The sequence below is a fragment of the Ammospiza caudacuta genome, chromosome 2 (genome assembly GCF_027887145.1).
Source record: "Ammospiza caudacuta isolate bAmmCau1 chromosome 2, bAmmCau1.pri, whole genome shotgun sequence".
In the NCBI taxonomy this organism is placed as follows: Eukaryota; Metazoa; Chordata; class Aves; order Passeriformes; family Passerellidae; genus Ammospiza; species Ammospiza caudacuta.
This window is the reverse complement of record NC_080594.1, coordinates 80,180,485-80,208,034: the sequence shown is the minus strand read 5'-3', so window position 1 is coordinate 80,208,034 and position 27,550 is coordinate 80,180,485. Positions and strand designations below refer to the sequence as shown.

General features: G+C 39.6%; 1 protein-coding gene across 1 annotated transcript; it reads right to left on the bottom strand.

Annotated features, from left to right (window-relative positions):
* Positions 1 to 473: 473 nt before the first annotated feature.
* DNAJC3 (DnaJ heat shock protein family (Hsp40) member C3) lies at positions 474 to 27,550 on the bottom strand. Its single transcript, XM_058822137.1, has 12 exons — positions 27,331 to 27,550; positions 21,415 to 21,525; positions 18,350 to 18,474; positions 17,275 to 17,349; positions 11,540 to 11,692; positions 10,071 to 10,252; positions 8,016 to 8,135; positions 6,126 to 6,231; positions 5,910 to 6,030; positions 2,040 to 2,172; positions 1,144 to 1,292; positions 474 to 715 (listed from the first exon to the last, which is right to left on the bottom strand). Exons 1-12 carry the CDS (start codon positions 27,410 to 27,412, stop codon positions 558 to 560), a joined length of 1,515 nt encoding a protein of 504 aa, XP_058678120.1. The 5' UTR covers positions 27,413 to 27,550; the 3' UTR covers positions 474 to 557.

Sequence of the window (27,550 nt, the reverse complement as noted above, 5' to 3'; positions counted from 1 at the left end):
GCACTCTTTGTCCAGAGCGATTGTTGGGACTGGTTCAGTGCACAGACTCTTCCCCACCCCTGGCACTGCCATCACCAATCCAGCAGGTGGCCACTTAGGTTTCCTCTGAAAAATACTGGGAGATGGATCATTCTGCTGAGCACAACCAACAGTTTGTTAATGTAGAGACTACTGTAACTACCCTTGCCATGTTTATTAGGCCCCAATCCACAAAAATATTTACATGCATTTTTATCTTTAAGCATATACTTGAATTCTAAATTTAAAGTGTTGTCCTAAGTAGCATCTTACTGTTTTTTCCATCCGTAGGAATAAACATGTCCTGCATACCCACAGCAAATACATAGGCAGCACAACCCCCATCAGTGTGAGCTTGTCAAGCTCATCACAAACCAAACCCAACAAAAGAAAAAAGGAGCTTTCTTCTAGTGCAGTAAGACTCTGGGTTAAGGACAACATTATAGAAATTAAGATTTTGGGTCTTGAACTGAGAGACTTTTTATTTTTTAATGAATTAAGTAAAAAACAGCAGCAGCCACCCAGAAACAGTCTTGGCTCTAACTGAAGTGAAATTTGAATGTAAATGGTCCTCCTCCAGAACCAAAGGGGTTGAATCCTTGCCACGTGTTCCAGCTCCGGTGGAACGGGTTGTTGCCGCCCTGCTGACTCTCCGCATCCAATGGGTCCTCTCCCGCATCAAACTTCCGCCTCATTTCTGGAGGAAACAAAACACAGGTGGAATCATGGCACAGTAATAACAGAGCTTCCCCAGAGTACTTCAGCTGCTGTTATAATCTAAATGCAGTTTGCAATAGCACTCAAAGCAGAAGGAGACACACACATCCTTGACATAAGTATATCCAGAGTTGGTCAATCCTAGAAATCTCTATAAGACGTTATCCCTAGAAGACGCCTTCAAAATATAATTTCTGACTTTTAACAAAAGTCACTGAATCACAATAAGTACAGATTACATCTGACTTCCCACAACAGACTGGATACAAGTATTAGTGTACTGCTTTCTCAAGATGGGTAAGGGCAGGAAGGGAAAAAGAGAAGCTGAATTGCTTGTTATGACCTACACGTTTATTTAGACCTTGATGTAAAACAAGTAACTAAAATAAGAAGCCACTGCATCATTACCTGGGTCAGTGAGGACTTCTTTAGCAGCTGCGATATCGATGAATTTCTTCTCTGCTTTCTTTTTTTCTTCCTCACTCTGGAAGTTATCAGGGTGCCACTGGGATGCCAGCTTTCTGTAAGCTTTTATGATTTCTTGCTTTCGAGCATTTCTAGATGGATAAAATTACAGATAACTTCATTTTCTGACTGCCCAAATGCCACACTAATGAAGTTTAAAATAAACACTGAGACACCAATTAAGGCCATCAGGAATGTTATGAGGTGCTGTTAACCTTCTGCAAGTGGCATTGAGGACTCTTTACACAAAACAAAGGAATCAAGCTGCAACCTTAAGCAAAGATTCCTCACTCTCTCCTTCACCACCCATATACTTCTCTTGGAAAGATGCTACTGCCAGCAACTGCAGAATATAGTTCTCAGTCTGAGGAATTTGCCATCAGATGAATGATAAAAAGCAGATCAAATTAGCTCCCAATCAGAAGGACGACCAATACTAGTTCAGAACTTTGCTTGCTCCTCATTAGCAAGGGAAGTTGTTCAGTCAGTCCTTCCAAATCTATCACACTATCTACCACAATTTTTGTTACTTTTAGTAATTGTTGCCAGTCTTCATTTCTTCCCCAACTCATCCATATGACTCAGGGTCATCTATACTAAGAATTTCTTCCCAAAGAATTTATTTCCTCTCTTCTTGCTGTTTTTCCATTCTTTCTAAAGTAATTGTAAACAAATGCCACTTTACAAGCTGAAGATTAAAAATTAGTTCGGCCGAAGAGTGAAGATAGCAAGATACAGAACAAAAATTAACACTCAGCAGAACAAATTCAAGTGATCAGCCCTAGAAGTACTGGTTTAAATAACCACCTTTGACATCATCTCTGGAATTAGTATCTCACCTTTTTACTCCCAGGATTTTATAATAATCCCTCTTCTGTGATTGCTTCAGCATTCTCTGGGCACGTTCCAGCCCTTCCCGAATCTGTTGGTCATTTTCACTATTGGCTTGAGCAGTCTCATAGTCTTTAATAGCTTTTATAAAAAAAGTCAATGAAAAAAGGTTTCACTACTCTACAAACTTCCAGTTAAAGAATTCAGCCACTCAAAAAAACTGAAGCTATGTCATTACCATACAGAAACAGCAAAACTTTAGTTTCAACATTACATGTTTTGGGACTTTTTCTTAAATTAGAAAATAATGTAATAGAGGAAATTCACTTTCACAAACGAATTAGGTAATTTTCTTTCTTTAGGTTCATCACACTTGTGGGAAATGAAGGGAGGGTACCAATGTAGGTCACAACATTCTCTGGACATTACTACAGCCACAAGGATGAACATAATGCATATCCTGGACTGGGATGAAGACACAGAAACCAAGAAGAAAGATTCAGCAATTAGTACTTGAAAAGCTCACTGCACATTAGTCCCACATTGTTGTTCAACTGAAGGATGAATTAACCAGAGTCCTTAAATGAATACTCATTCTTCTCCCCCAGTCTGCACTCAATCAACACAATAGAAAGTCTCTTCCTCTTTAGTGACTATAAAGACAGATTTCAGACTACCAGTAAGTTCATATTGTTAGCAAAAGGCAAATATTGGCTTTTTACACCTCTGCATGCATAATATGCAAAGTTATATTTTAGAGGTTTTTTCCCAAAGGCATGCTCTCACTTTTATTTCAAGAGTTTCATTTCTCAGGAACGAAGGGAAGAGACGACAATTTTTAAGAAATTTGAGGTCTACACTTCTTTAAGTAAATTCTAGTATTATTGCAAGTTCTTAAGACACCAAGTAGATATATTCTTTAATTTCAAAATTTATCAAGGGAAGCAAGTTGAAGTCTTTAATAAGACTGCTCTTCTTTCACTGTTGCAATAATCCTCAAGCTCTCATTCGCAGATCCAAGTCTCTTAAGTTTCTCAAGTTAGACAAAGTACTTGCATCAGGTTATTTCCAAGCAGATGCTATTTCTCAGCAGGTGTTACATTTGTTTTTCACTGTTTCTGAGCAAGACAGCAGGAAGTGCTAATGAATTTGTATTACCCAGACATCTGATACCACTGCAATCTAGTTTCAGTTACTGAAAAAAAAAACCCTCCAAAAAGTATTGCCAGAGCCCAAACAATTTCCTAGGCTACTACAAATCAAACGAAATTTCTATTTATTTTCACATCATAGGACATTGTCTTTGCTGCTTAAAGCATTCTGGTTTCTACTTGCATTTTTAATAATTTGTCCAGTCATTAAAAAAAAAAAACAGGAGTGTGCACTAATATCTGTGCTGAATATATGCTATCAAAACTAATAAAAGCAGTGAAAATGCAGAGATTTCATAATGCTGCTTTATTACACCAATAATGTTAAACCCCACTGAACTTCATCTGCTTCAGGTAATACTAGGAGGGGCTAGGAGAACATCCTGCCAAATGCAGCTTAGATTGCTCAGCCTCACTGAGGACCACATCACCATGGTGGGAAACCTGCTCAGGGGTCAACTACCTGCCATGACAGTATTAGATTCCTCTTCTTTTTTTCTTAATCAACTCCCTTATTTAAGGACTGCAAGCATTAAGCACAGGGGAAGGTGTTTCAGTGCTGCACACTGCAGAGGGAATGCATCCAGCACATTCTGCAAGTACACGTCGGCCTTTCCCTCTTTAATTTTGATGGTATACTTCAGTGTAGGGATTTTCCTCTTCCAGAGAGCTAATTGCTGTCTCCATCTGAGGGGTGAAAGTTGGAAGCAGGTGGAAAAGGATGGCAACTTCATGACCACAAGAAGTTTGCTATAAAGCCAGGAGACTTATTACTAATTCCTGGTATGTCAAATGAGATATTTAATCAATTCTTTTGAGTCACTATTTCTAAAAGCAGTAGTACCTCACAAGCAAACAGAAGAGACACTGCTGCTTCTTACTGGCCTGCTATTTCAGGAAACTTCCTTTCATCCTGCTCCATGACACAAAAGGAACAACTATTTCCCAATGTCACTTTCAGTTTAAATACTTCAGTCAAATCTAACTCTCATTATTTCAATACAAGAATCTTCATGATCTCTCAAAAGGTAATGATATTGTATCTCTAAACAACTTTGCTGGCTTTGGTATCTTGCCTGAGTTTTTCAAACGGTGACAGATTAATTCTGTATGTGGATTGATGGCCAATTTCCCATCAAATATGAGTAACTGCTGACAACCTACATCCATACCAAGACTGTTACAGAAATAACAAAACCACTTTATGCTCTTACTGAAGCCTCTACAGTAGTAGAGTAGGGAGGGGAAAAAAAGAAAACACAAAAATTAGTATGTTTTGACCAATTTTGAAACAGCAAGGCAGGTTTTTTCCTTTTTTGACAAAACTTGTGCTCTAGATAGATAAGACTCCTGTACTTACGAGGTATGCCAGAAATGGAGTCATTAAACATCTGTCTCCGTAGACAAGCCCTGGATCCCGTGTGATTATGAAGTAATTAAAACCATCTCATGAACACAGCTATACAAAGTGAACTGCATCTTGAACACTTAACAATAATCACCTTCAAAGTTCTGAATTACAAGCACTTTGAAATTTCCTACCTTTAACAGGAAAATAGGTGCCTCCAGCTTGAAAATATTTTTGAGGGAAGAATGAGAATCATTTTGCCCCTTTAAATATGAGAGTACAATTTTAATTGCTCTGGTGTTCTCTATGGCAAAGAGAAACCAGCCATCAAAAGATAAATGAAGACACCTCCAGGCAGATGAACAGTAATGGGCTGCAATGCTGTTGATGGAGGCTCTGCTGGAAGGCAGAGTATAACTACATCCACCTCGCTGCTGTCAAGGGCAGGGGGAAGGCACAGGAGATGTTACACAATCTGGAGAAGCACAGTTCTGCTCCAGCATGGTTCTTCACTTGGAACCAGGCTAGGCCAAGCCCAGCATGCACCAGCACAGGAAATATGCTCTCCCAGACCCCAGGTATGTGCTCTGTTTCCTTATATCCTGTAACAGGGAGGCACAAGACCAGGCTGGCTGGCTGCATTTGTGCAGAACCGTGTTAAAAACTTTTCTTTCTTCCCAAACGCTACAGTTTGAGTCACACTCCCTGGAAGTATTGAAAAGTGATGAAGATATGGCACTTGGAGACACCATGGTTTAGTGGTGCACTTGGCAGCGCTGGGTTAATGGCTGGACTTGATAATCTTAGAGGTCATTTCTATCACTCCATGTAAGAGGATGCATTGTACAGAAACTCCATATGGAAAATGCAGCCTCGGGAATAGAATCAATTTACTCTCTGAGCAAGACTACAGAGATCCATGGAAGGAGAAGCAATGGCTGTTACCTTCCTCTGCCCTCAGCACATGCTAGGGAAGAGAACAGTATTATTTCATGCTGCCATCTCAAGACATGAAAATGGAGCTCCTAAAATGGATTTACATTACCCTAACTCTAATTACCTTTTACCTAAATGCAATTCTCTGACATTGCTGATTATAGAAAATGTCTCTGAGTTGAGTAATCTGCACAGTCTCATAAAACATCCTGAACACAGTCCACTGTTGTAAAGACAACTCTGCTGTAGATAAAACAAGTACATTCCACTTACACTAATCAAGGCAAAATTACCACCAAGTAGTTTTGTAAATCTGCAACTACCAGGTCTAATTAAGGATAACATGGTGTAGAATCAAAGTGCATGTTAGAAAAAAGCCTTTGAAACGCTGACTACATTTTAAACATATACATTAAGCATGTGCCAATGGCATAAAAGTGTACCTTCTTCATACATGTCTTCTAGCAAATAAGCTTCTGCTCTGTCTTTCAGGGCATTCACATTGGTCGGCTCCAGCTGCAGAACTTCTGAACAAAGTTTGATGGCTTCTGTAGCCTGCTGATTCTAGAAAGACAAAAGTAAAACCAAACTCATGTAGTTGTGGAAGTTTTGCTTCATGTTTGTCTTGAAGACATTTAGAGGGAGATAAGCAGAATTACCTTTGATAAGCAGTGACAGATCCTTTCTTTGGCACGAGTAGAATAAACTGGGACTTCTGGTTCAGTTTTCATTACAGACTCATATTTACTGATAGCATCTTCATACCTGTTTAAACCATAAAACGTAATATCATGAAATGTAATCACTATCTCAGGGTGTTGTGTTTTATTTAAAAATTCTTAAAATCCACAGATTCTCCCATCCTTCTACCAAAGGACCTTCCATTCAATAGCCTTAAAGTTGAGGTGTGAAACAACAGTGCAAAGAAAACTTGCAGGCACTTCAAGAATTACATTCCCATTCCCTTCTCTGTGCTGAGAGACAGAAGAGCAGGCACTAGGCCTGCTCAGGCTTATGCACAAGGTAACAACAGCAATCCTTCACAATGCACAGCCAAGGGTCTCCAGACTTGCCTCCTGTCCAACATGACACTACACTTCAAAATAAGCACCTCCCCCACTGATACCTGAGATGGACTCAGTTCTGTGCTCACAGTAAGAGTCCACACTATCTGCACACTACAAAAGGTACCTATTCACAGAGGTACAAAAAAGCTCCTTATGCCAGTTTTAATCAGGCAGATGTTTTCTCCTTTTCTTTTCACAAGTCACACAGTCAAGTGTTATTTTGCTGTGAAGGCCTCAAAATGCTAAAGTTACATGACTTGAGTGAGAAACAGATTAGAACATCTGCCTAAAAATACAAGAGTGAGACTGAATTCACAGGTTGCTACAAGTTAGAGAAATGCAAGCTCTCAGACTCCCCAAAACTTCGCTGATGCTGTATTAAAAAAGCGAAAAGAGTCCAAATTCTGGCTTAATAAAACTGGCATCAGTTCTGCTTATTCACACTCCTGATGTGCTTCATTTAAAAAAGCCACCTTGACAATATCTAATGATTTGTTCAGGGTCCTTACAGCTGGACGTCATGTGCTTGGGAACACAAAATTGAAGTAAAGCAAGAACTACAAGAATATGGAGGCACTACCTATCATTGAACAGGGTGCATGAAAGAAAAAAAGCTTATCAGTCAGAACCACTTCTGCCATCAAGGCACTGCAGAGTTACTAAGTGGTTTTAGTCTTAAGATATGGTCCTTCCATCAGAGAATAGCTGAAGTTGGAAGGAACTCTTAGAAATCTTCTCATCTAACCCCACTGCCCACACAGGGCCACCTCCAGAAATCTGCCTACAACTGTGTCCAAAATGCTTTTGTATAACTCTCAAGTGGGGAGACTCCATAACCCCCCTGGACAACCTGCACCAGTGGAAATGAGGCAGTGTAAAAAGCATATCTTATTCTTTCAAGGGAATTTCATGTTTCAGTTTGCACCCACAGGCCTGATCCCATCACAGAACACCACCGAGCAGAGCCTGGCTCTGCCCTCTTTGCACCCTCCCTTCAGGTACATTGATGAAATCACCCTGCAGCAGAGAAGTCTCAGGGCAAACACTCTCAGCCTCCCCAGCCTTGCCCTGCAGAAGAGAGATGCTCCTCGCCTCCAATCTTAGTGGAACTTCACTGGACTTGATCAGTAGTTTCATCTCTCCTGCACTGGGGAGCCCAGTGCTCAGGTGGGGTTCCCATCAGTGCTGAGTAATAATATATGAGAGCTGAAAACTCCCATCCCTATGTTTGTCTTACTACCTGCTGCAGAAAGAAGTTAAGTATGCAAAAGGGACACAGTGGCATCAGAAGGAATCAGAATAGAATAGTTGCTATGCAAGTCAATATTTATTTTAATTGTAATTTGAGAGCTCTGCTCAGTACCCACTTCAACTGACACATGCAAAAAGCATCACTTTAATCAGCTCCTCAATCAGTAAGTTGGTGCCTCAATTGTGGGTTTTTTCAATTTTTTTTTCCTTTATATAGCAGTGAATACTTACCTGCCTTCTCTGATGAATTCCTCTGCTGACTCAATCTGCTTATTGAGTTTCTTTACTTGCTTATAGAGAGAGAAGCATTGCTTGTGGTCTTGGTCCAGTTTCAGACACTCCCGGACCTCACTTTTCACAGGGAGGTAAGGAGAAGTGGAAAAAAAAAAAAACAAAACAAAACAACACACCTAGGTCACCACATACTATAAAATTTTACCAGGAGACATAATGCAGCATTTATAAACTGTTCAGAATACCACTTGAGTTCTTCCACAGATCTCTCCCTTCACTCAAATATTAATATAAAGTAAGACCAAAAAGAGTCTTCCAAAACATACAGGGATACTTATCTGGATTTGATTTTAATTCTTTTGTATTGTCAAACACACAAAAGATTAAATGCTACATAAACAACTGACTAAAGAGCTGAAGAGTACCTTTGAAGAAAAAGGCACTCTGTGAAAGCAATTATATTCAGCAGTTATCAGATGAATAGATAGGAAAATTACCATCAATTGTAACTCAGATACATTACAAAATTCCTACATTCAAGTGTATTTTGTGTCACTTGAAATAGAAAGCTCAACTAAGGCACAACCCTCCTTGATGGAATCTCAGCCAAGCCTGAGGCTGATGTTTCACCGTGAAGAATGTTTAATCAGACTCTGATTAGTGAAAATGTGTGTCAAAATAAACCAAAGTCTAAAAAAAAACCCCAAAAAGCCTCCAGAATGCAGTCATACGAAGGAATAAATGTTACGGATCCCACAGAGTCATCACAGCACAACCACTATGTGTGCTGTCAATTTCAGGAAGAGATTACAAAATCCTATTTTGTTCCTAAGCACAGACAAAAATATCTTACAATTTGAATATAATTAGGCCTTTAAGAGAAAGAAACTAAGGGAAGGACAACAGATAGCACCCTGCAAGTTCAAGAGCCACAGAACTCTTTCTCAGCATATCTCATGATGCAAAAATTACTGGTATCAGATAAGAATAAAGGAAAGAGGCTTATCCCTTTCTTTCTGATTCCATTCTGCTCTTCAACAGTGCCCTCGATTGTGCTTTTAAATACCACCTACCCATGAAATCACTGTGCAAAGTGACAGCCACCTCCCAAAAGTCATCACAGAAATGACCTATGAGCTCACAAGATTAAGTAGTCTCTGGAAAGGGAATGCCTAATGCAAATCATTTAATTTCATGTTTACTTTTGGCCAGCTATAAAACAAACTTTTGCAAGTATAATCACATGCAGTTTCCATCTGCCAGGAAAGAAACACAGGCTTTTTCCGTTCTCTTCACCTTATTGAAGTGACTCTGTGGCAGAAATAATATTGGAAGGATTCTGGAGATGAAGGCAGCACATGAGAAACTATGATTGGCACAGAAACCACTTCTGTGCAATAGGAAGAATTCCATCATTTGTGCAGCTAGGCACAGAGCACAAACTGAACAGTCCAGACTGGGCAAGGGCAGTTATCTGCCAGATTGACAAGGGACATATGGGAATAAGACCTCAAATTTGACTCAGTATGAATAAAAGGACAGGGCATTATCAAAAAGTCATCCAGGACTGTCTGCAGGAATGAGAGGCAAACAGCTCTGCACCCCAAGCTCTTCATACTTGGATGCTCCTGTACTTTTTATTTATTCTTAAGCTTGTAACATAACATAGACATCTTCTGTTTGCACCTTAAATTTAACAGAGGTTAAAGGTTAAAAGAAAAATTCCACTACAGGAAATTTAGAAAAGCATTTCCTTCTAGGAGAAAAACAATGAAAACAGCACTTGTAAGCAACTCTGATGGAGAGGGACTCTGGCTTCTGTTTAAGGAAACAAGGTTCCTGGAACCATTGATGGCTGGTCTTGCCAAGAACAAACATGGGTTTCTTCACTGCCAATCCTTAGTTTCTAGAATGGAACTCCCTTTATCAGATCTAGACCACAGCTGATTCTCCATCCAAACCTCACAAAAGAGATACTTTGTGATTCATCATTACCTATATAATTATATTTTCTGTCTCAATTATAATGATTAGAGCAAATAGTAAAATTACCTGAGAGATAATTCATGGTCCCCCAGCTGATAATATATTTTGCTGATTTTATAGAAGGCTTCAGTATTATCATTCTTTAATTTGGCAGCAGCTTTCAAGTCACTAATGGCTTTGCTTGGTTCCCCTTCCTTTATGTAACACTCTGCTCGAAGTTCCCGTAGCTCTGCATCCCAAACACAAACCTTGAGAAATCAAAATTAAAGCTTGGTTTTGGTCCATAACACTTCTTTTGCTCCCCAAAAGAAAACTCCCATTTAATTTCACTTTGCCAACTGCAACAGCATAAGGTTCAAGCTGCATGCAGAGCTCATGAAATTAGCATCTCTGCTTCCTGGTGGATGCTGTGATGCACCTGCCCAAATAGAAAAACAAAGGCCTGAAAATTTTGTAAATGATGCAATGAACTCATGCAGAGAGACGAATTAAATCTACTGGCATTGCTTAAACTAGGACAGTCTGTTGAGCCTCCAGGAAAGGATATCAGAATCATAAATTATTGTATCTTCCCAAAAGAATAGAGGTAATGAACAGCAAGGACCAAGCTGTCGGTTGTTCTCCAGGAAGAAGCCTGTGGGTAAGATGCAGCTCCACCAAGTTTGACCTTAATATCTGGATTTTAAGAATAAAGAGAGGTAAAATTGTCACAGTAAGGCAAAACTAATTACTCATGAGGAACTGCCTATCAAAATTTGACTTAGGGAATTAAATCTGTCTAAGTCTTACAAGTTGTTGGAAATGATCTTCTTAGAGGAGGCTTTCCTGCTTTTCCACGCTACCTCCCCATAAACCAATTCCTGCACTGTTGCAGTTTCATCACCAAAAGCTCCAAGGCTGTAAACTCCAAGTCGACAGCACTAATTTGTATGTGCAGAGTCATAGCAGTTAACTGTCTTTTAGTACATTTCTATATGACACACAAAATGCCCACATGATTAAGTTCTTTACACTTGTACTATTAGGCTATTTACACCAATTAAGATTCAACTAATACAGCTACCTAAGGAACAAGATGAAAATTCAGCTAGCTATCTACATTTTTAACTTTGTGGGTTTCTTTTTAATCTTTTTTACTTCATTTTCTCAAGACTAAAACTATCTGCATATATACAACGAAAAATCCAGATTAAAAAAACCCTGTAACTTCTATACTTGGCAAAACTTCATTGATTTCAGAAAAACTTCTTCCCAGCTTCCCCAAGAATAACAAATTGTAGAAAAACAGGAAAGTATTATCAATAAAGTTATCTGTAATTGAAGTTTAACTGAAGTACCTATAAGATAGACTATGACTTCTTCTGCAGCTAGTGCTCAGCCCTCTCCTCTCTCCAACACTATTACAGACCCATAGTGCTCAGCAAAACTAAACTGGTTACACCAAAGTTATTTTCACATCAGTAAAGAAACTATTAAACAGAAACAAAGATGTCAGAAGCTCTTACTTTCACAGTACCATTTGACTTAACACTTACTGCCAAGATTTCATCAAGAAGAGAAATAGCAGCTCCATAATCCTCTTGCTTGTAGGCAGATAATGCCTGTGAATGTAGGCGCTGCAGCTCATCAGATTTTGTCAGCTGCATCTGGGCTTCTTTTTCCTCATTATTGCTAGGATTGGATTTGAGCTGCAAACATGAACAAGGAGAGAGACTCAAATGCTTATTCAAGGATCTCTTTCAGTTCCATAAATAATCATATCATGGAGAACTGCCTAAATCTGAGAATAAAGTGAGTTCCCAAACTCCACAGGAAGCATTTCTACCTCTGAACTTCAGAAGAAAGAAACATTTTGAGATTCAATGCAAGATGTCAGAAGTCAGAGAAATCCAGTTCTTCATGCCTGATCAATCATCACTGGACACATCAAACACAACAGTCACTGTCCCCCATCACCTGCTGGACGTTGTGGACCTCTTTGTAACCTAATTAATTCACTTTTGCTATCAGCTGTTAAATGCTGCACTCCTCAGCAGCAACAGACAGTGTAATCACGTGGCCTAATTGCATCTCTCCCTTTAAGCACTATACATATTTATTACTTCATAGCAGAAAAAAATGAAACATGTTCCAGACAGTTGTTACTGTGAAGTTGTGTTTCTTTCTTACATTTTCCTCACAATAAGTGGCTGCAGCAGAAAGTTAAGAGGCTACAACCAGGGAAAAGACTCAGCTGGGCAGTCATGCATTCTGTTTCTTACGTAGTTTTAAACAAGTCTAACATTTTGTTTACAAGGACTCTCATTTCTCTTAACCCCTCTCTCTGAGCAAGTGGAAATCATTACATTGTACTTGCCTCTTTCATTTAGGCAGGTTTATCCTTTCAAAGAAAAAGTTTAAAAATATCTTTCAGGCAACTTTACTATCACCCAGGAAGATACACGTGGCCAGAGACAATCTCAGCCATTCCTTTGCAAAGCCAGGGAATTTGTAGCATTACTGTAGCTTGAAAGAAGCACTGACTTCACACTTGCTGCTGATCAGAATGACTTTCAAAATTTAAAAGGGACAAATCAGCATGACTTTTTTTTTGTTTGCTTTTAAGTAAAAACTTGTATTATCTTGCATTCTATACATAGAATGTGAGCTGAAGTCACTCAAAGACATCCAGTACTTTTTTCTTTCCTCATTTATCTTGAAGTGCCCACTTCTCTTTTTCTCACCAGTAAGATCTTGAAAGACATGTATTTTGTTCTTATGTCTCTAACATAATTCAACTTCAGCCCTCAGATGTCCTTGACCAGAATTTCCCCTGCTTCTACCACTAGAGTATATGAAAGGAAAGAGCCTAAATGCTACACCAAAATCATGCACAAGTCCCACACTTTGTCTTCAATTCCTCTTTAAAAATCTTGAGCCCTATGCAATTTTTTACTTCACCTGGCAAAAGTCAAGTTGTACCTAGACCTGAAAATTCTCCTTTATTCCCTATGTTGTCCTTCAGCAAGAGGAGAGGAATGTGATCAAAGATTTTTCTTTCTTTGTAAGATTCCCAATGTAAGCCTCACAAAGCTTTTCTTCTCGTTAGAACTCTGCCGACAAGTCCTTGATGCTGTGCATCCACTCTCTCCCTAAAATCTGGAGCCTGTAGCAGAGGCAAATTTCTACTCCTGTAATTTCAAAAAATACCAAGTCTACAAAACTCTCTGAAGTTCTGAACTCCTTAGTTCCAGCAGACTTGTTTGATTTCTTCCTTAATTTCTCAGCATTTCCTCCTTAAAAATGAAGAGCCTTTGGTATGGATAAGCCTTACACTTCCATAAAAACCTCCAACACCACACTCCTTAGACTCACGGCATGTTCCTTGTAATGTATTTGGAGAAAATGTCAGTGCAATATGAAAAGCAATGTTACAATCATGGAGACGAGTCCAACAGTAACCAAGACCATTTAGTCAATCATCCTAGGTAATTTTAGGTAGCACAACACGTCCAGTTAAAGACAGGGAAATTTCTCAAGGTATCATTCAAACAAAAGTCATTGAGTGTGTGCTACAGTACGATGAAAATACACACTCATAAGCTCCAAAATAAGTAACACTGTGATGTTTAAATCAGTAACATTAACTAAAGCAAAAAGAAGCCAGCTCATTCCTTTGTGAAAAACATACTGAAGGGAACTGAGGGAACCTCCATGGTTTGTGGTATCTAAGAGCAAGACATCCATGCACTCAAGGACAGGGCACAGATGAAAGCCCTGCACTGGTAACATATCAGGTAACACAGCTAAAATGTCAGACAGATGAAAAAAAAAACCAAGGAAATATTTAAATACCTTTTATTCTTTAGCTCGGAAGCTACAGATGATCACTGTAGCATAGAGGAATGTATTTAGAAATATCTAATGTTATATTTAATATCTCAGATGGGGTTAAGAGAGCCTCAAACAGCCAACTAGACTGCCTAGCAACTTAACCCAATTTGATTAACTTACAGTGCCATAAGATGGCCTCTCCCCGCTACATCCAAAACAGCACCATTACACATACCAACTAACCATGGAAAGCTGTTGCCCAATGTACTTTGCAATAAGCAAGGGTTTAGATGAGAAAGCAATTTGCAGATGTACACAGCTCAGTCTCTTAGTCTTGGCTGACACCTAGTGGAAATAGAAGCGGTGCCTTCAGTGTCGAGCCTTGAAGTGTTTGCTCTTCCAAGGCAGACTGAACTGTCTATTTAGGACACCTCCATTTACAGGATTTATTGCAATAAATTGCACTGTGTTACAGCTGGTCTTAAAAGAGACTACAATTTGAAAGAAATATACCAATTTCATCCTTTCCTCACTTTCCAATAGACAAGGAGGAAAGTGCTCTAATTCTGTACCTTCTGTAGAATTCACCAACTCAAATGCTTTTATGAGCATTTCCTCTGGAACATAAGCAGAGTCACTGACAACACTGAAAGGCACATACACAGGGCTGCCAGGATTTGCATTGCTTTTGTCACTTTTCCAGAAGGCCTTCCATCAGTGAAAGCATGCCAATATCCCTTTTGTTTTCAGTCAAAATCACATGCTTTCAGGTAAAATAAACATTCCAGGGCTTTCATGGCTCGAGGCCCTGGACATGAATGTTGATGCACCCTCAGATCTGTCCTGCTGGCTTCTGTTAATCAGAAACCACTAGCCGAAACAGAAAGAACTTGATATTAAAGCATATGAACACTAAACCAAAGTTGTAGCAGAGAAATAATTACTATTCATACAGCATGAGCAACAACTTTGTAAAATCACCACAGGAATTCTGCTTACTCCTTGTTTCATGTGGAAAACCTGACCCATGTAAAACATTTAATCAGCTTGATTCATCTGTAGGTCAAAAGGAGAGGTTTCTAGAAATGTAGTATTGCTTAATATGAAGGCATAGGTCTGAATCACACCCTCTAGCCAAACCTCGTGATTAATTTCAGCCAACAGGAAAGTACAGAGCACAAAAAAAAAAAGATAGCTAAAAATAACACATGAAGGCTGAATCTCAAGAGGCTCAGCTCCCAAAAAGGAATACTGTATCCTTTGCAGCTAGGCATTTCCACTGCCTGCTCTCACACTAGCACTGCCTCACAAGGCAGTCAGTGCCAATATGCCAGAGAGGGCAGGAATATACAGACAAACTGCTCAACAATCAATCACTTAAAGATATTTAGGGTGCTCACCATGAAACCTTCTCCTGATACTATGAAACTATATAGAAATAATTTGAATATATGAATTTTCTTTCCACATTAAAGGACAGGTTTATTGTTTTATATGAATAGTTATAACGTTTTTGTAAGTTCTACACAAAGCCACTGGTCTGACAAGCTGCGAAAGTTTACCTGTCATCCTTCCCTCCATTTAGATGGGCTGAATTTTTCTTGCCTTCTCTCCCTCAAAAATGACTGCATCTCCTAAATTATTGAAACCTTTTTTCAAGGAACATGACTACAAGAGAAGGAATGAGAAATCTGCAAGATTTAGAAAACAAGGAAAACCCCTCAAAGAAATAGGTATTTTACTTAAAGATTTCAAGGTATGTAGCACAATTTAGCCCACTCCACACACGAACAATTTAACCTATTGCAAATTACTACTTTAGTATTTACTCATTTTGCTTGAATATATTGTACTTAACTTTTGTATATTGAAAATTACGCTCTTCAAAACAGACCACTCTAAGTATATAGACAATGTTGTTCATAGAACAAAGGAAAATAGAAGTCAGATTAAGAACTAATATGCTCGTTTCCTAAATTAGCTTCTGGGAAGAAACTCTGTTCTACTTCAGACTTAAAGCCTGATTGAGTATTGTAACTATTTGACTGGCCAAAAGCAGCAAATAAAATTTTTGCAGCAGGTTTGGCAATAGGAAAAGAAATTTTACCGTTGACTGGAGAAACAATTCCATATGCAGCATTAAGGAATACTTCAAGAAACAGTAACTGCCAAGAGACGCACACAGAGACTCCCAATCAATCCTGCCACTGCATAACTGTTACTGCAGCAGCTGTGTCCTCAGTTAATCCGAGCTGAACGACTCTCGCCCACCTTTGCAGACAGCAGGGCTACACTGCTCTCAGACCACACACTAAGGAACTCACTGAGGAAGAAGCAGCCAGAGGTGCCATTGCTACATGAACGTGAGAATAAGCAGAGCTGCTGGAGCTCTGCTACAGACACAAGAACTGCCTGGTGCATTTCTACCTGCAAGAGCCGCTCCTCATAGCTGTCCTGCAGAACATACAGAACAACCACTCCAGTTTTGTCATCCACACTTCCTAGTAAGATTTCCATTAAACAGCTGCAATCTGGACCACACAACTTCTTTTTTCATCAGTCTCTTCAGAGACAGCCAACAAGACAGCATCTGTTACTTTGCAAATTCTTCTTATTTTCGCTAAAGGGACACACCAGCTGTTCAAACTAGCAACTCTTGAAGAGCAAGCAAGAATGAAGAATGTATCTTATGTATACTCATATTTACCTGAATTTTGTGCAATAGAGAGGAAATCTAGATTCACATTCATTGAGAGCTTTTTTTTCTGGGGTTAGATCAGTTTAGCTTTGCAGTATAGGGCTGAAATACACAAAATACCCATCAAAACTAAAAACAGCCCAAGTGAGTTTTAGGTGGGTAATATCCAACTACTTGTAGCTGGCAGCTGCACAATTCCTGATCATGAAGAGAAAGTACTGTCAGATATGCACAAACATGGAGAACTCTGCAGATTAGGAGACAGAGGGATGCCACTGAAATGTACTGATTTAACTGCTCAGTGGCTAAACTAACAGTCAACAATTCTTTTGCAACAGGTAACAAGAGACAGGAACCTGCAAAGGTTGATCCATGATGCCCCTAGTGACTTCCCCAGGAGACCTCAATACGGTGCTGTAAACCAGAGTTCAACTACATCACTATTTTCTGAATGTAAGCTGCTCCCTTCAGCTACCAGTAAGCAGAGATCATGAACTATCAGGCACACACAAGAAAGACTTTCCAAAGTGCTCCTTTGTTTCAGACAACACTCCATTTCATCTGCATCACTATACTGCAACTTCACTGGTCATTTATTCATACAAAGGTTGCTTAGCTACTATGCCTGCGAAGTACAGAAAGACAAACTCAGGCCTAAATAGCACATACTCTATAGAGCATCAGAGTTCAGATGTGACCTTGGCTCAGAAGTCAGTCTTAAAAAGCAGTGATGTAGCTCCACACTGGTCTCCAACTTACCACATTTTTAAAGTCATCCTCTGCTTCATCAAATTTTCCTTGCTTAAGTAATAAGTGTCCTCTTTGTAATCTTGCCTGAAAGGAAACATAACTTTTTATTTACAAATGGGAATTGAGCAAAGTATGAACACAAGTTTCATTTTAGTATAGCTAACAAGCTGAAACAGGGATCAAGACACCCATTCTTTGTCTTTTTGATTTAATAATGTTCTTATAAGGCCTCTTCAATGGCAAAGGACTGCTCCGCACCAGAACTGAGGGACAAAAAGCAGACAATTTTTATGAAAAGAACTCATGTAAGAAGTTTCACAAATCAAAGTGAATGGGACTTTACACCACTTTCCTGATTATAACTGCTTACATATTAAATAGCACAAATAATAAACAATTCACACATTTAATTATTTAATTAAACTCTCAGAATAATAGAAGCTATGTAAAAAAAAAAGTCAGTGATTTAGAAGATTTTGATTTCTAATATGAATATTTTCATACAACAGTGACTTTAACATTTGCTCATTTGTTGTCAACTATACAGGACATACCACTGCCCACAAAAAAGAGGCAAGAGAATCAGTTGGAGAGGACTTCAGCATCAGTTTCCAACCAGCAAGGCAGTCTTCACATATAGTACATAGAATGGAGAAAGGGGTAAGCAGATCTAAGCTTGCAATAGTCACACAGGAATGCAATAAGATTAGAACAGTTACTGTGGAGAACAGACACCTCAAATCTAACACAGATAAAGACAAAAAAACCCCAGAGGCACCTGTGTGCTTTCTTGTCCCAAATGGCAAAGCCTTGGTGAACAGAATGACCACAAGTGAGAGAAATGTTTAATATAAATCCATGAACTTAGTTAAACTAGTAGTTGTTCAAATAACTGTCTAGACTGTACTCAACATTGTTGCAAATTAAGGCACATAGACCATTGCTATTATTTGACCCACTTTAAAGCCCTCTGAGGATAATGTATTCTCTATTCCTGTTGAGTAAAGTCTGAAAAAAAATCTAAACCTTCTTTGAAGCAGTTTTTTTTTACACTTGAACAATCTTCAGTTCCAGTAATACTTACTGATGTGAAGTCCTGCTTTAATTCAACTACTTTACTTAAATCACGAATTGCTGCTTTAGATTTGCCCATGGCTAAGTACACTGTGGCTCTTCTGTAATAAGCAATGTAGTTCTCAGAGTCTCCCTCTGCAAATGAACAAACAGTAATCAGAATACTATCTCAAAGCTACTGAAATTTCTGGTACAATGGAACTGTAATGACTAAAAATAAATCACCTGACTTTTAAGCCCCTGGAAACAATGGTATACATTAATAAGACATAAAATTTGCAACATTATGCAAGAAGTATTTTCTATGCAGTTTAATTATTTAACAATAAAGATTACACAAATACTGTAAATGCCAAATCATTGAGAGTGAGGGTCAAATATGCATGTGTTCTTCAGCTTTATATGGGAGAACAGCCTCTAGGTACTAATGCTTTACCTCCAGCTGCAGGCCTACATTTGAAAGCACATTAATGTATCATTTTCCAGCCCAGGTGCTGATCACCATATTGGATACATGCAAATACTCCCAAAATTACTAATATGTTAGTGCAATGTCAACACAGACACTAACTCCTTATATCATTCATTGAAATATCAGCAACTTCTTTCCTTAGTAATAAAGTGGGTACCAACACTCCCTCTCACCAGCAAACACACACTATCAACATGAAGGCTAACTTCAGGGCCCACACATTCCATGCTGTCTCCTGGTCAAAATTCCAAGATCCAGCAATTCGAACACTCTCCAAGCTAGCACATACTCCTGTACAAGAGGCTAACAGTCTCTGAAAACAAAAATAGTATTCTTATTATTCTTCTGTATGCACTATTTCACAGAAACAGGTGACAGGTACTGTGGGCTCTCAAGGAAAAGTAACCCAATGTTGAATACAGAAAACCTTTTACTATACTATTAAAAACATAATAATCAATCCAGAATTTGCAGACAAGAACATCCATATCTGAGGAACAGAAGTAGTATTTTTCCTCCTCATATCATTTGAGGTTGAACTTCAAAATAAATGGAAGAAATAGCACCACCAAAAATCTTATGATCATCAACAAAGTTTCATAGCTGGCCACCTCCATTACCAAGAAGAAGCTATCTGCACTCTTCCTCTACAGTACCTTGGTTGTGAAGATGCTAATCTCCAGAGCTGAAATTTAATAGGCACTGCCATGCTGTATGCCTCTTTGTATGTCAGCATTAAACATCAAATAAATTAAACTGTTAATACCTAATAATTAAACTGTTAATACTTAAAAAAAGGCAGCACTGAGTCCTAAAGGTGAAGGCTAGGTACAAATTGACACCTGAAATTAAGGAACTTGATTAATACACAAAGGATGAAAGGTAGGAAAAAGCTAACATAGAAAGCACATTCCAGCACCAGATGATTTTCTGACACATAGTTTTGCCTCAGCACTCCAGCAACAGTAATGACCAGCAATTGACACCCAGACAGAAGGCATAAGCTGGGATGGAAGAAAGAGTTGAAAATTTAACTGAGGAGAGGCAATATGGACAGCAGTTCTCATCTATTTCAGATGTTTGCAAAAAAAACCAAAAATAGACTGGCTGAGGCAAGACAGAAAAATCTATTTACCTCACAGTCTACAATGACGCAGTACAGCCAGGAAAGAATTCTTACCTCCTCACAAGCACAGTTGGCAAACCATGCTTAAAATCTTTTCAAAAAGGCAAAATCCAAAGAAGGCTGATAAAAATGAGGCAATCAGGCTAAAACCAGCATCCAAATAAGAATCCCATAAAGGTCACAAATGAGGTGGTCATGCCATATTTCTACAAGCTGCTCTGGCACAACTGGCAAAGCAGTGGGTTTCACCCATGCAGGCACCTCACAGCACTGCTGCCTCTACAACACCACCAGGACCTGCACAGCCACACACTGAACTGGTCTCCTCATCAATCCAAGTCCAAGTTTGCCAACCAGTTATAAAGGAAAAAATCAGGCTGTAGCACTAACTGTGCACTGACCCCACAGAAACGCTTTGGCAGTGACATACAAACCCAAGGAGTAACAGACTGCATCTAGGTGGAACAAGAAACTTCCATAACAGAAAAAAAAGGAAGTTGCCTCCTCCATTCTCTCTATATAAGGGAAGTTGATCTTGGAGAATGCAAAGAAAATATTAATAACTCAGAAGAAACCCATGTTTCCTTTACATCTCACTATTAAACCAAGGCATAAATTAAAAAGTATCAACAGTACAACTCATCAATGTATAACATCTTAGCAATATTCTTTTCACGGAGAAAAAAAATGCACTTGTACACGTTATAACAAAGTCCAACAACTTAAAACAGTACCATGCAATTAAGAAACTGTAGTGTTAATGGACACTGCTTTTTACTGGTGCTGTCTCTATGCTTCAATTAAAGGATTTTAATCAGCTAAGTTGCTTTAAAATTCTTAAAAGCAAACATTTAACTTCTCAGTTTGCTGAAAATGCAGAATACCAAACAAGAACAAACTGACTATCTGACTACAAAAGAGGGACAATTTTGCTCTCCACAGCCAACTCAGTATCTCAAACTTGCAGCATCAGTTTCACTGAGATACCACCTACTTTAAGATTTAATTAAGAAAAAATAAGAAGAGAGAGAGACTATTTTAAACACTGAATTTTTTACAGCACTGGATAGGAGAAAGCATGGATAAAGTCAGCCTTTCAAAGACATACTCATACTTTGAAAAACATCATAAAGATGAAACCTGATCTTGATGGGATTAGACAGACAGGGAATACCTCATCAAATAATATCAGAGTCAATTATAATTCCTTTCATGCAGCTAGCTTCTAGAACAACAGTGACTGAAGTGTTTATGTATCGTGTAGTTAATTTAACAGTTTTCTTTTATCAAAACCAAAGCATAAATATTCTACTGCATCTCCGCTGGCTTCTGTCCAAACTGCTGTATAAAGATATCCCCAATTCTGTGATTCATGGAATGCAATTTGCAAGAAAGCAGGATATTTCATGAAGCAAACAGTGGGAAGAAGCCACCCAAAGGTACTTCAGTACAAGAGTCACCTCCCTGAGATACATACCTATAGCCGCATGAAAGTGAGACAAAGCATCTGCCAGCTGCCCAGCAGCCAATAACTTCTTCCCCATTTCAAGTTGTTTTTCTACTTCTGCATTTATTCCACACTCAGCTCCTTAAAGAAAAACAAAAAGATGAAGGTTCTGAATGAAAAGTTTTTGATTACAGCAAACACATACAGTGATAATACAATACATGGAACAAACCATTATTGACAGAGGCAGAAGTCACATGCTCCTGCACTTCAGGTAATCTCAGAGGTCTTTTCCAACCTAAGGGATTCTGAGATTCTGTAAAGCACCCTGCAGTCTAATAACCTCACAGCATGTCCCAATTAGGATGTGTCAAAGCACAAAAGACATTGCTTTGCACCCCACTGTGACAAGGCACCAAATACACACCCACACATTCAGTAACATACTCTGATTGTCAATTTCAGAAGGATCTGGAAAGGACTCGTAACACACATGCAGCAAACACACACAGGCTCTAAGTTAAAATTCATGACCCCGATGGTAACTTCATACTTAACTGAGAACTGTTTGGCTATTAGAGATTGGCTTCTCATCTACTACACTTGTCTCATCTTTATAATTTCCAGGGCAAACTTCTCCAGGACTGCAAGTTTAGACAAACAATTAAAATTCTCAATCCTTTTTCCTTTAACCAGTAGCATGAAAACCATAGTAAAGTGGTAAGTCTTTGAAGTGCCAGTTTGAGTTTAAAGCTAATAAATTGCTGCTGCTCAGCCAACAGGGAAAGGCTATTGAGAAGAAATGAGCAGCCAAGTGCAGGTACATGCTGTACGTACATCAACTCAGCAACAGCTTTTCCCTTTGTCCTGCTTCCTGCAGTCTTCAGATCAGGGCAGAATTCCACTACAAATTACCCACCAGCTTATGACTATTAAAAAACTGTCACACTAGAAAAAAAATTCATTTATTAAGAGGATACCCTATGCCTAGATTTAAGCAAGGCAACATATTGAAATCCTGGATAAGCACATTATATTAAAACCCAATGATTATAACTTATTTCACTCAGGTTTTGCACTAAGCTGATTCAGATAGGCACTTTAAATATAAAAATGCAGCAGCATTCCAGAGTTGTTTTTTAGAATCCAAATAAAAATGTTACAGTACAACTGATTGAAGGAAAGTATATTCAAACTTCTCACAATGAAAGGTGGTTAAACCACAATGTATTTGTAATGAACAAACAGCAATTTCTTACCACCAAATCATCACGACTTTAGATGTAGGAGCTCTCAACACCTGGGACCTTAATTTATTTTTTCCTTTCTACACCATGATACAGCTCATAATTCTTTTAATTCCACATTACAAGAAAATCCTTGAGCTGTCTCTACTAAAATGAACAAAATCCCCTCTACATCCGCTAGAGAAAGTTCTATCTGCTAAAAGACTGACAATAAGTCAGCACGCTGGATTCAAGGGCTCAACTCAATTATTTGTTTTAGAACAATGACAGAAAGCAAATTTTTTTTTAATTAATGGAAATTACTTCATGAAGTCCCAAATTTCCAGTGAATACTTTTTGTTTAAGTAGATGGAGTTAAAACTGCCTACATGATCAGTAATGATTATTTGAGGATCTTACTAAATGATTCATTTTAACCTCAATCCTAGGCATATAAAAATGTATTCTCATTTTGTGTGTCAAATTTGCAGCAAAAAAGGACATTCTTGCTTGACCATTTCCCTTCACTAGTTTAAAGCTCCAATCATCAAGTAGTCCAGTGTCCTTTAAAATGACAAAGCAAGTACATGAAACAATAAAAAAACTAAGAACTGAAAAAAAGCCTCACCAAAAAATCCCCTGGCTTTGGAAGTATGCTAGCAGTAAAGCAGGTATAAAACTATAAACAGACTGAAGTATTTAACATGACCTAATACCAACTAAAAACTCTTAAGTTTCGTCCCTCTTGTTTCCCCACACACAAATACCTGAAATCTTTCAAAACTTGTCAGCTGGGAGTGGTAGCCTAGAATTGGGCTATAAATTGCTCTTTGATGAACTTTCCATCTACCCAAATATGGCATTCAATTCCCACAGTCTCAAGCATCCTTGTTTTACATTCAGTCACATCAGGATAGCTCCAAGAACACATTTTGCCACATTAAGATGTACCTACACAATTTAGTGTCTTCCAAACATGTTGTGTACAGTACAGTTTTACAGTTACATAATACCTTAGGTGGAAGAGCCATCTTTTTCCTTGAAAATAATGAAGACAATTTCTCAAACAAATGAGAAAGGTGCCCACTGATAGCAAACAAGTAACAAAAGCAGGAGCAACATGGATAAATAAAGAAGCAAATTGTGAAGTCCTCTAGATTCCCTGTAAAATACATTAAACTATACATTAAACCTCAGCTCTGCAAGCTGCTGAACATCCTAAACTGGTGCATGAATCTCCAGGAGCAGCCTGCATCATCAGCCTAACCACGATGAAAAGTGACATTTACCGTAACTTCTCAGGAACACTCTGCACTGACCCAATGCTTGAGCTGTTTATTCACAGAAATCTATGCTTATTCATCTTCTGGCTATAGGCAAACAATTGCTCTAAATAAAGCAGCCCACAGTAGACATCTGAAAATTGATAACAGAAGCACAGGAGTCCAAGGACTCAAATTCTCTGCAACCTGTTTGGGTACCTATGCACTCTTTGCTCTGGGAATGAGCCTAAGAAGTAAAGTTCAGCTGGAGCAAAAAAAACATCAAACCCCCACCCCACAGAGCTCCTTACAGCAGATACACACTGGTGAGCTGGATACTACAGGCCCAGTTCAAGAAGCTCTGCATGCTCCACCAAGAAACTAAATTTACCCAAGAGATATGCAAGCTTAAAATTTTTAAAAACTTCCATGTATTTTAATTTGCATATAATTGCTAAAGACTGCCTAAGTGTTAAATATTCACCCTGGGCCTCAAACAACCACGCACATGAGCTGTTAAATCAAGTCAAATATTCTGGATAAATTCAGAGCCTGGAGTCCTTGCAAGTCTGGGGCAAGAGTCTAAGAGTCAAAAAAAAAAAAAAAAAAAAAAAGAAAAAAAAGCCAAAACAACACAAAGAAACCAAACAAACACAAACCCCCAGACTATTTCCATATAATTGGTACTAGCCCTGACAATTTTCAAGGAACAACAACCAGAAGGTGCAGGGAAGACAAGCAGGTGCAGCTAACCTGTTTTTCCAGTTAAATACACTCACTTCAAATAAATTGTAACTTCCTGGCAGGATTTTTGTTTTATTAGGGTAATTGGTGCTAATATGTAGGCACCTAAGTCTACAAACTTGAATCATATCCCTGTATAATCAGTCCCATCCACACTGCAAAGAACTCAAGAAAGCCCTGCAACCTGAGCACAGTTTAAAAATGTTGCATTTGTCTACACATTCCTGTATTCCCCCTGTAGAATTTCCATCTACTTTTTCCTAAATCTTGTTCCCAAGCTGAGTAACAAGATTATGAAAATAAACAGAATTAGTTCCTGCTGTGTACCAAAGGTGGTTGTTTCAATGATAAAGCAGCAGCATTCATGTCATTAATCCTAACTGCATTCATCTAAACCTTTATTTTTCCCCATAGAGGAACTTAATGATTGCCTTATCTTGTCAGGAGAGTCTGCTTTTGCAACATTTTTGTTATCAGAATGACCCCAAATCTCAAGTTCGCTGTTGTTTTTCAACAGTTTGGTTTTTGCTTTAGGTGCATTTGCTAACATGATTTTCAAGAATTACACTGAACTGAGTAAGATACAAACAAGCACCAAGAGTTTCAGAAGCGACATTTCTGAGGTTTACAAGGAGCCTCAGAGCATACAGTAGAGATGTGCGCAACTTCCACCCATCAAGTTTTCACTCCCTCCGTTTGCAAAGGAAGTTGGTAAACACAGCAAAGACCGGCAGACAAGAAAAGCCCCACCCTCGAGTAGCCTTTGTATTTGGGGCCAAGAAAATAAAGCACAAAAAAGCTCCCAAACATAGGGGGAAAAAAGGTGAGGGGAGAAAAATAAACACTTAATGCTTGTGGTCTGCCAGTAACTAACTAGGCTCTGTATACTCAGAGCCCATTTACTCTTCCCCATATTACATTTCCTTTCTCCTGCTACTAGGAAGGAGAGGGGGGAAATGAACAACACTCCTTTATTCCTCCTCAGCCACCTCTTTTTGTTGTGATTAGTGTGGACAAACAGCAGTGAAGAATGAATCTTCCCGAAAGAGGATCTGAGCCAAACTCATCACAAATTGAGGTGAAGAGGAGGAATCAAAAACGTTTTTACTAAGTGTATTTACCAGCCAGATATAAATAGTATTCCTTGCCATCAACTGTGAGATACAAAATTAATACAGAATGACTCTTCCAGATTCATGAATCAGATGACAAAAGGCAGACTTCTATTATCAAGACATCAAGATACAAATTTAAATGTGACTATGAGCACCTTTTGAGCTCAAATACCAGTAATATATGCGAGGGTAAAAATATCTAGATACTTAAATAACATAACTCCCACAAAAAATTCTCTACACATTCTGAAAAATTAACTCCTGAACTAAGAAGTTAGTGAATTCAGTAATTGAGATCCAGTACTACCATTTCTCAATTTATTACTGTACTCTACATCTTTATTAACTGAAGACAATGTCTCCCAAATCAGGAAATGTGCTAAGCCCAAATAGCCATTAAACCACACACTTGAAATAGGTTGGCAGCTCTAAATTAAGAATCCTCAGCAGGAGCACCACATTCTAAGGGGGGGGGGAAACCGTATACTCTGACAAAAGTTACTATTTGTCTTCTAATGCACTAGAATGCATATTAAAAAAAAAAAGGCAACTTGACACCACAGTGCGTGGTCTAATGCAGGGTGTCTTTCCCACAGTATGTTCCTGTTGCCACCAGACCAGCTGAACTATTTAATTTAGTGTATCAACTGAATTTTTATTAATGTTAACCTATATCTTCCTTAAGCCCATAGCCTTTTTCTGACTACTGACAGCTTCAGTTCTACTTCCATCTGCCACTGGCAGGTAAAGAATGTCCCTCAGGTGAAACCCTGACTGTAAGCACCATTCTACAGCAGTTAGAAACTTAACAGCAGCCTGTGAATAGAAGTCTGGCTACACAGGTGTTGCTGGCAGGATACTATGAAAGTAAATAAGCTACACAAAGCACAGATAAGCTGAACTTTAAATATTAATGGTGAGAGGTGAAAAAAAAAGAAACAAAACCAACAAAAAACCAACAGAAACCATAACAACAAAACAAAAACAGAACCAATTCAACGCAACCATCAAAAGCCTCAGCGAAGTTCTAAGTGTGGTTCTAACACTGGCTGCGGCTGAGAAGGGCAACTGGAAAAGCCTTTGAACTTCGGAACTACACGAAATCCACACGGGAGTGGGACATTCACGACTAGCACAGAAGGCCACTGCTGTCACCCAGCTGCACTCGAGGACACCAGGGCACCCGAGGCCTGGCAGTGGCGGGCGGCAGCCCCAGCCCGTCCGGGAGCAGGCCGGGCAGCGCACACACAGCGAGCCGCCCCCAAGATCTCCCACTAACCCCAGCAGGTCACGGCAGCGGCCGTGCCCTCGTTCCGCACCCCTCGGCACAGCCCCGAGCGAAGAGCTGGCAGCGCCGTACCTCCCTCCTCACACCCCTGCCCGAAATATGCCCCCCCTCAAGACGACACGGGCCCGGGGAGCCGGCGGGGGGGTGTGGGGTGTGCGCCCCGCCGCCATGGCGGACACCGCGTAGCCCCGGCAAGAGGGACGGAGGAAGGGAGACCAGCCCCCGCCACCGCGGCCGAGGGCCCGACCCCGACTCGCCACGGCACAGCCCCCCTCGCAACGCAGCCCCACAGGGACCCCGGCCCGGCTCACCCTGGTACTGCAGGTCGAGGAGCACGAGCAGGAAGGGCAGCGCGGAGCCCAAGCGCCCGGCAGAGGCAGCGGGGGACACCATCTCCTCCTCCGTCGCCGCCCCCGGTCCCGACAGTGGCGGCTCCGGGCCGGGCCCAACCGAGCGGCGGCTCCAGCTCCTCCGGGCAGGGTCGTGGGCGACGCTGATTGGCCGCGCCGCGCGCGCCCGCCCCTGCCTGGC

What these genes read in the sequence shown, in the direction of transcription:
- DNAJC3 (XM_058822137.1), bottom strand. Translation starts at nt 27,412, where the DNA reads ATGGTGTCCCCCGCTGCCTCTGCCGGGCGCTTGGGCTCCGCGCTGCCC. An exon ending in TCACTTTCATGCGGCTATAG is followed by an intron (nt 18,475 to 21,414) that starts GTATGTATCTCA and finishes GTTCATTTGCAG; the next exon opens with AGGGAGACTCTGAGAACTAC. An exon ending in AAAATCCTGGGAGTAAAAAG is followed by an intron (nt 1,293 to 2,039) that starts GTGAGATACTAA and finishes TTATCCATCTAG; the next exon opens with AAATGCTCGAAAGCAAGAAA.